Source organism: Ascidiella aspersa, chromosome 1 (assembly GCF_963924565.1).
Source record: "Ascidiella aspersa chromosome 1, kaAscAspe10.2, whole genome shotgun sequence".
Taxonomy (NCBI): Eukaryota; Metazoa; Chordata; class Ascidiacea; order Phlebobranchia; family Ascidiidae; genus Ascidiella; species Ascidiella aspersa.
In genome coordinates this window covers 23,577,243-23,586,805 of record NC_139447.1, presented here as the reverse complement: position 1 = coordinate 23,586,805, position 9,563 = coordinate 23,577,243, and the positions used below count along the sequence as shown (strand labels likewise).

Sequence of the window (9,563 nt, the reverse complement as noted above, 5' to 3'; positions counted from 1 at the left end):
TAAGAATCTGCTTCAGTTAAACAAATGTCGATGTTCACCAACATCAGATATTAGCGCAGAGACCGAACAGCGAGCAACATACTGCGTATAACTCGACGTTTTTTAGCGAGGAAAAAAGAAAGAAGGTTTGACTTAGCGTTGTCAATTGTCGAATACACACTTTCTAATCACTCAACCTAAACAAATAACGAAAGAGAAAAACTATCCAGCGTTTACAATCGACCAAACTAAAGACGAAAAACGGCGTTTTGCGTTCGATTTTGGTTTCGCATTAGATTAAGACGCGTGACCCAATCTCTTAAAAAGCACGCCGCTTCGAACAGTTTGTTAAACCAAGACAAAAACGAACAAAAAAACGATAATATCACTTACAATAAGGGGGTGAGAACTCCAGCCCCTCCTGGATACGCTACTGGGGACAATGGAAAACATAGGGTTTTCCAAAGACTTTTTACTACGCAAATCAATTCAAAGACATTCAATGATGTTAAGCTTTGTGGCAACCCTGAATACGTCCTCTCTAAGTAAAAAGTATGGCAATTTTAACTACTTCGACTCTACTTCATTTACACATTTGCGCACGTGTTCGACCTGCAGCAGCAAGTTTTTCAAGGTTTCTGGTTTATAACGTCATGTCATGACATAAGTTTGTGACGTCCTTTAAAAAGAAATCTTTTCATATTGGTGGAAGACAAGGATACAAATCATTTACCACAATTTTTTTTTATTTGTTTACGTCGCGTGATAGCACGTGATTGTTGAAATGACGATTTATATGTTTACGTTCTTTTTTATTATTTCTTTTTTTCTGAACAAAAGTTTTGTAATTGGTTGTACCACAAACAAAATACTCGGGTACACTATGTGTATGCACGGATCTGTAATGTAGATTGATTGCAAAGCCAAATAGGTGAAGCAGACTAAGATATAGGCCTACCAGCTTGTATCACATTAACTGAAGATGATAGAAGTTCTTATCGAAACGTCCCACTCAAGATGACGTCGACCTACTCAACCTTTTTGGCTTTGCGATTGATTATCAACCTATAACCAACATAATTTGTATAGAAATCGTGACAAGAGTTGGAAACCGCCAATGTGTTTAAACGTTCGTTGTCTTTGGCGGTAGACGGAAACTTACTCTGACCCCTAGCGTCTGGCGGTATTGGTTTTTAAATGCAAAAAGGTTGATTATCGTTTATTTAATAACATTAAACACCTTGATCGGCCATGAAAAAAATAGAAGAAATACAAACAAGGTAAAACGACAAATATACGAAAATGGGCAGTCGCGTTCCACAAACAAAATATAGTCACTCTGGTTGCTTGCGGCTGTGTAGGCTGTGTAATAAATAAAAGCGTTGCATGAGGAAAATACAATATGCGAGATAAAAAGAGTAGACAAATTTAGGGCCGCAATGTGAAGTAAACGGGGCGAAAAACAAACTAGGTCTCGTCACCACGTGGACAATCGATTGGGGTACTCGATAACAGAACCCATCCAACTGAAATAACATATAAAAAGGTTAAATGTAAAAAAACACAAATAGTCAATATCTGAAACATATGGCTCAAACTGGTTTTCACAATGACAAAAAGTCGATATCAACAGCGACAGAATTGGTCATAATTTCGAAATTTTATCATAATTTAGTGACTGTTTTTCGTCGATAGATGATACTCATTGGTGGCACGACTACTATTTTAGTTGGAAACCCCACAGCTTTTGCTATGCCAACAGTTTTCCACAACAAGCCAATATTGTCTATTGGCAAGATTTGAGTTAAATTTTCCGCATTAGATCACATGGACTTTTTATTTAAATTTAACAAACCCTCGTCAGTTTATTAAAAATAGACATATCTACTGTCTAGAAATGTTAGATTATATAGGATAGGAGCCGATACCGGATATAAGTGGTTATATCGGTAATCGTCGATGCTGATCGATACCAAATTAGTTTTGTGTCCGATACCAATTAAATAATTAGTTTTTTAGTTTAGAAGGTAAATTATGGGAAAATATGAAAATACAAATCAAAGGTAAATGAGCTTCCCAACGCAAAAGCATATTTCGGCATAATACACTGAAAATCATCACTTCACTTATTTGACCAAATTTGCCTACTTGGACATATTAATGACGTCATTTGTTATCGGATCGGATCGCAATACATTTGCCCCAAACATCGGGTATCGGATTACAATAACAAGTATTGGACATCCAAACTACTGTTGTTAACTCACAGATCGTCGCGCGAATCGAATATTGGAATGTCAACAGACTCAAGGGCGTCCTCTAGCGAGGAGTTGCTGAGACGAATCAACCCTTCAGCGCCATCTGACGAGCTGTAGCCAATAACTGGTGTGAACGATCGTCTTCCACGCTAAAGTAAGCAAAAAAATTTTTTTACTATAAAATTTGAATAACTTATACCAGACAGAACAAAGAAGAATATGTTTATTACTCATTAAATAATGTTAAACCTTAGAATAGCAGTAATATTCATTGAAATAATTAGTAGTATTTTTTGCTCAACGTTACTTAGAGCATGTGTTCAACAAAACTTTGTTGTGGTAAGCGATATGAGAAGTCCGATGTTTTAAATTTCGAGATCCTTTGGGAAACATTGGAGAGGAAGTATTTGAAGAAAAATCAACCTCAGGGGAATAACTTTAAGACTATACCGATTTCTACCAAACCAGTTAAGCAGACGTTAATTTGTATCCATTTCTGGTAACCAAAATACATTTTGCCACCGCTGACCTTTTTAACTAACTTTTAATTCTGGGTCGTTTTACTTTTTAGTATTATTGGTATTTGAAATGTCTTTCATTTTTAGTTGATAAGGTACTGCCACTTTGTCGACGACAGCGCTGTATTTGTATACCATGCCTTGCTATGTAAAAACAAACAAAATGGCGTCGCCTGCATGCTAGGGCGTAAAAGCAATATGCAGCGACTGTCGATCAGTATACCTATTTTGAACATAAGTTTTTAAGCGTTGCCGTATACATTTACAAATACGGCGTTCAAAAAAGCAATTACAGTTACTCCACCAAATTAATAGCAAATTGTTACATAAATACTTCTAAACAATTTCAAAATTTTATTAGAAAAAAACGCAATCACATTATAAAATTATTCAAGGCAAGTATAGGACTAATTAAAAGAGAAATTCTTGCGAAGCCATAGGAAGATTTTTTATTATATTAGAACGCCTAATTTAAAAATCCATTCGATTTAATTTTGTAACTAGTATGAAAGGATCGCTTAACATATGTTCTTAACAGTGCTGTGCAATAATAAAATCGCGATAATAATTACCAACGCAAATGCTTTTCTTTTAGATTTTAGTTAGTAGAACTCACCGGTCTAAAAATCCGCATGTTTTCGCAGCTTGACTCCCATGTTTCGACACGAGGCAAGTCGGAAAGTGAAGTAGACCCGTAATTAGACCTTATGCTTGTGTCGGTTGCATTGTTGGCGACTTGATTACGTACGTGTTGTGGGCGTGCAGAAGGACCACACAAAGTTTTGGCGCTATGTTCGGATATGTTTCCATCGCTCATGTCCTCAGGTAAATATCCACTGGCCAGTGAAGGTGTGCTAATGTCGTAACAGTCATGGTGTAACGTGTGAGGTAGAAGGGTTCTTGCGCTGTAGTTTCCTGAAGTTCGTTGCAACGATTCGTATGTTGGAGGCTGCTCCGGCGCCGCGCCTGGACAATGGCCGATTTTATATCCCCGCGGGAAATCGAGGTTGGAATCCCGCCGAAAGGTGTGTCGATTCACGATCGTTCGGCCGCGCGGCATCATGGACGCAAAATCGTCGCAGCGTCGCCTAGCGGCAGGGGAATGTGCCGTAGAGTGTGGGCGCAAAAAGTAACGTCTATGGTTGTTCGTGCATATCGTCGCTGCATTGAACTTGTGGTTGCGAACGGGCACGGCGTCCGGCGGCGCGTCACAAAATAGTTCGGTGTAAGGCCGGCAATAAGTCGCGGCTGGCGTAAGTTCACGGTAGGGGCAACTGGACGCAACGGCGCCGTAAATTGCGGAAGGCTGATAAAAGGCCTGGTGGCCGGCACCAATTGAGGTTTGAGACCGCGATGGAGAATTATGGACGGAAGGTCCGTGAAGGATCTGTGCGTCAATGTCTGAAAACAAGAATTTTATTCAAACTAACTAACTTAAAACATACTAGATATCCTCACCACTCAAATAATAAAATACCAAAAATAACTTAAAGCGGTAAAAACAGTTTGCATGAGTATCTGGCAAACGTCATTGCAAAAACGACCGTACTTACGAAGAATGTTAAAATTGCAAAGCGGACAAGTTTTCTTTTCCTGAAGCCATGGGTCAACGCACTTCTTGTGAAACTCGTGACAGCACGGAATTACTCGTAGATCCTAATGATAAATCATTTAAATTAACAATAACGAAACTGACAGCAAAATATTTTTATTGGGCTTGACATTACATTAACGGGTTAACGTTAAAAACACTAACTTATCCAGGTATCCAGGTTGCCACACTTTTTTTGCCAAACAGAGGTCTATCATATTGTAACCCATATATTACCTGCCCTTCCACAAATTCTTCAAGACAAATTGCACAAAGTGACCCGCTGGAGGACAAACTAGACGAATCACTTTCTTTCCCATTCTTCTGAACGAGGCGCGTTGGTCGTGGTTTTTTCTGGTATATCTTAGTTTGTAAACAGTGGAGAGTGTCGGTGGCGACAGTATCCAGGGAAACCTGTTTAAAGAAGACAATCTTTTTTTTTAAACATAAAAGTTGTTTTTTAAATACACCATATTTCTAGTTAGAAATATTAGTCAGACTCTTTTAGAACTTGGCATTACTAGATATGAAAAAAAATAATAATAAAAAATATTTTTTTTAAATGTAAATTAATTGTTAAATGAAGAACAGTTTTATGTTTTATTTACCTCTGTTTGTCTTCGGTTGCATTTGACCTGTAAAGAGATAGCATATTAATTATATATTACTATTTGTGTGACCAAATATGTAAATATTCAGTGTCAAACAGTTTCATGGCTAGTTAATTTTTTTTTTTTTCATAAAAAATATTAAGTTGAATTATAGAAAATTTTCTTAGTTATCTCATTTCTGGTATCTACTTTCTGGTAAATGACTGTAATTGTTTGAACCCAAATGGAATAGGCTTATTACATTTACTGTGTGCCTTTGTGCTATATGCCCTTTATGAAAAGTTTTGTATTAAACTAAGCCACATTCAAATGATTTTGACATCATGGTTAAAGTTTTGCATAAACAGCAATCTACTTACACAATGTAAAGCGCCTAGATATGTGCATGTTTAAGAAGTACAATTTTATAGTTTAAGATGTAAAATTTTAAACATGTTTAAGATGTACAACTTTTGAATTCCAAAAAGCAAAAAAAAAATAGAAATTTGTTGGCCATCATAAAAAATTGGCCAAATATTAATTACATTAAAACACATAGACCAACATTACTAAAATTACCTTTGCGAGTAAAACCATGCAAATCACAAATATCACAACAAAGCATCCCATGAAAATAGCCATGTTCAGATTCTGAGAGGATGAGTTGTCCTTAAAACATTAGGTTGGTTAGTTGTAGCCTCAGATAGTTCAAGTCTACATAGTTAAGTTATTAATGAGTTTATTAAATAATGTAAGCAAATATTTAAAAAAGCTTACTGGTTCCAGTTCAGTCATCCTTTGAATCCTGGCTCTTGCAACTTTTTTATCTTTGATAATATTCATCAGTTGATTAGCCTGAAAACCATCTACAAGTATGATGGGCCGATCAAGTAATGCTCTTCTTTCGGCATTTAACTGTAATATTAATATTAAAATGTATTTATCTTTTATACCACTAACTGGCATTCCCTTAGGCATTTTATGCTAAAAATGAAAATGTTCTTTGACAATATTTTTTCAGGCATATTTTTTTAATAACGCAGAAATAAAACTTGGTGTTTCATGTTAACATTGATTCTAGTAAAAAATAAAGCTTAACAATTCGAGTTATAAAAATGGATTTAAAAGATAGCAGTTTATAAATATTGCAAAACAAATGTTGACTTATTGACATGATGCCAAACAAAGCGATAAATATTATCTTATATTTATAAATCACCTGGGCCCAAGCATCTGGGTGTTTGGAGATGTCAAAAATAATAGCAGTTGCACCCTTATCCAATGCCCTTTCAGCCTGTGAATACATCACATTAAATGATTAAAACAACAAATTTTATATTTCATTTTTTTAAAGGAAAAATGACAGTTCTTAAACTATTTATAGTATTATTTGAAAATCTAATGCTTCAATTCTACCTCTTAACAAAACTAATTTCAATATAAAACCAGGTAGGTACCTAAACTTAATTTTTGTATGGTGATATTAAATTGTGCAACTTAACAGGTTAGTACTAATAAACCTACAAAATTTACAACAGCAAACATAGAATATAATTGCGGTTGCGGTTATCCATCAAAGATTAAATGTAATCACAAGTGGTTCCCTACTAAATCACAGCGGTTATGTTGGCCAAGTCAACTTGCAAGTCAAGAATCGAATATGGGCCTGTTGACTGAGCAATGAACATCCTTGTTGGGCTGACAGTTGCTGTGATTGTACAGCATGGTACAGGCACAAAATCACATAGATTTAAAAAGCCACAGGTACACACCTTTTGGTACACTTTTTTACACAAAAAATATTTATTCCATTTCTAATAGTTCTTGAGAATACACCTATGCATTGCAAACTAAGGTTGTCAGACTGGAACTTCTGTCACCTTGCCAAGTGCAGAGGCACACTTAAGAGGTTCAACGCTTGGATGTTCCAACTGTATGACGCCCACCCAACCGTAATTGTACAGCTTATGGTTGTCACCAATGCTGCATAAACTCAGGGGATGAATCTAAATTAAGAAGCAGAATGCAAATACTGACTTTCTAATTTGGTTACACATAGACTAAATATATATAAATACCAAACTAAGTATACCTTAAAAAATACTAGTATTGCTGGAAGCCTTTAAACTATACAACTTATGTTAGTTATTTTTATAAAATGAAATGTTATTTTTTTATTATTCAATAAAACGTTTTTAAGTGCTTAGTTAAAATTAAATCTAGTTGGCATAAAATCACCCATAAACATATCTTTAGTTTAAATTTATAAAATAAAAATATGCTCATTACTCTTGTGTGTGGAGAATATTTTGGTTATTTTATTTTTGTCCCTAAAAAATTAGAAATTTCGATCTATAAAATTAAAATTTAAAATTCATCCAAATTAGAGATACACTTTATACAACTATCTGAAGTAAAAATGTATGTGATAAACCAGACATGTGTGGTTAATCTTACTGGATTGCATATACCGTATTACTCTAATGACGTTATATTCTAATGACATGTAAAATGTTGTTTAAATGTAATTGAAAACTAAACTTTAAAAAAAATTTCAAGTCAACAATAATTGTAAAAGGCTCATCATAGATGATTTATGTTAGTTTTGTAATCAAATTTTATGCATTTAGTAAAAGATTTAAAAAGTCAAAAAATATTTACTCAATTATTCTATGTTGATAACATTTTTATATTACTAAAATTTCCAAGTGTTTTGACTATGGATATATTTTTTTAAAAAGGTGAAATTGAATACTTAAAGCCGCACATATAAACAACACATAGCTGTGTATTTTACTTTGGTTTTCGAAATTGAAAAGTTTAGAGGATGCATTGTTAACTGAATTTTGTTTCAGAATACAACAATATTTTTTAAACATAATAAAACAACAATAATTTAGTCGTCCAAAATAGGTTAGGTTTGCCAAAATATACCCAACCGTTATATTTTAACGGGGGAAAAACAGCTATATTAAAGGCATTGTTGATTATACAACTAGAAGTATATAGTTAATTTGCCAAATCGACCTAAAGAGCAAATGGTAAAGTTATATATTATCATGATAAATCATGTTGGCTGATAGCAAAAGACGCTAACCCACAGGAGAGCAAACGTTTTTAATTTACCGCGGGTAAAACATTGATGCCAACTATTGGATCGACTGCCTACTTTGTAAACACTCGCTCGTAAATCGACAAAGGCACTGCGCAATCTTTCGTCATAAAAAATTACGCACAGACCTGTTCAATTTCTCCTTCCGCTGCACTTGCCGGACCCGCGCTTGCAAATTGCCCGGTCAAATCCGTTTTATAAGTAGTGTATCGACCGGTATGTGGGTCCGGTTGGTAAAGAACAATTTGTAATAATGCCGACTCCTTTTGGTAGGCGTTCGTTGTAGATACGAGATACACCAAAATAAAGACAACTATCATGTCTCGTATTTCCATAATATGTGCTTGCTCAAAATACCTACACCTTTTACCTTCATTTCAACTCTTTTGTTTACTCTAAAAATAAGAAATATTTCCGAGAAATGATAATAAATATATATATTAATAGTATATATATAACTAGAAAGCTGATTAATACTGTTTCCACCGGCTTTATCTGCCAATTCAAAACAACTTCTGCTTTAAACTACTTATGCTTATGTCGAACTTGCAGAATACTAAATACTATTAAAATTTATCTTATGTCATATAAATTTGGCAAACAAAATTAATGCAATGAGCTACGATATCAAACTAAAAAACGGGACGCACTATCCGTCAGATTAAATTAAAATTCTCCATTCATAATAAGAATGTAAAATGATCTCCTGATATTTCAACAGTCCTACAGATGAAAGCAGTGTCTTTTTTAACCCCCTGCCGGCCGGAGCTCAGTCAGAGGCCCTCGCCACTCTCTTTTATCTCTCGCCTCCGTCTTTTCGATAACCACGAAAACACGGGCTACGCCAAATAACTCGGCTTTGATCTGCCGTGGAAGGCTGTGTGTGTGTTCAAGCGTGGTATCTAACGCTTCCCTATAGGCCAAGAGCTCGTGTGTGTACATGCGAAACATTTGCCTTTTTCGCTTCGGGAGTCGAAAAGAAAGGTTTTCTCGAGCGCGCTCAAATAGGAAGTCAAAAAGCTATTACGCCGAGAGAGAGCGGGTAAGACAGGCTCTCGCTGAATTAGGTTTGTCGGAATCAAAGAGTAGCGACGAAGAACCGCCGCCAACAGAATGCTCGGCGGCTCCTTTGATACCGCCCGCGTCACCACAAAGGTCGCAGCCTTCGCCGCAAATCAGCGCGATCTAACGCCGACGTTCATGGAGGGGCCAAAATCAATAGGCGCCGTTGACAAAAGAACGCTTGGTCGGGTAATGGCGAAGAAACTCCGTGACGAAAGACAGCTTCGCAGCTTGTGACGTTCAACATCGTTACATCAGAGGGGTGTTGGGCATTTCCCATTTTAGAGAATAAATAAATTGGGGGCAATTTTATTATTTTGCTACCTGTCACGGCTTGTACTATTTGCGGCAGTAAAGAATTCGAGTTTTTGAAAATTTGTTAAATAATATATAAACATTAAATTTAACGAATGCCTAAATTTACTGGGATAATTTATTGTCAAAGGGTTGACT

The 9,563-nt window shown here is 35.6% G+C and overlaps 1 protein-coding gene across 1 annotated transcript; it reads right to left on the bottom strand.

Annotated features, from left to right (window-relative positions):
• Positions 1–1,192: 1,192 nt before the first annotated feature.
• LOC146168367 (E3 ubiquitin-protein ligase ZNRF3-like) lies at positions 1,193–8,429 on the bottom strand. The gene is made up of 11 exons (XM_083389034.1): positions 8,177–8,429; positions 6,817–6,942; positions 6,156–6,230; positions 5,714–5,851; positions 5,516–5,605; positions 4,955–4,981; positions 4,584–4,760; positions 4,309–4,411; positions 3,372–4,156; positions 2,247–2,386; positions 1,193–1,505 (listed from the first exon to the last, which is right to left on the bottom strand). The coding sequence occupies exons 1-11, from the start codon at positions 8,381–8,383 to the stop codon at positions 1,457–1,459; spliced, it is 1,917 nt and encodes a 638-aa protein (XP_083245160.1). The 5' UTR covers positions 8,384–8,429; the 3' UTR covers positions 1,193–1,456.
• Between the last annotated feature and the right edge of the window lie 1,134 nt (positions 8,430–9,563).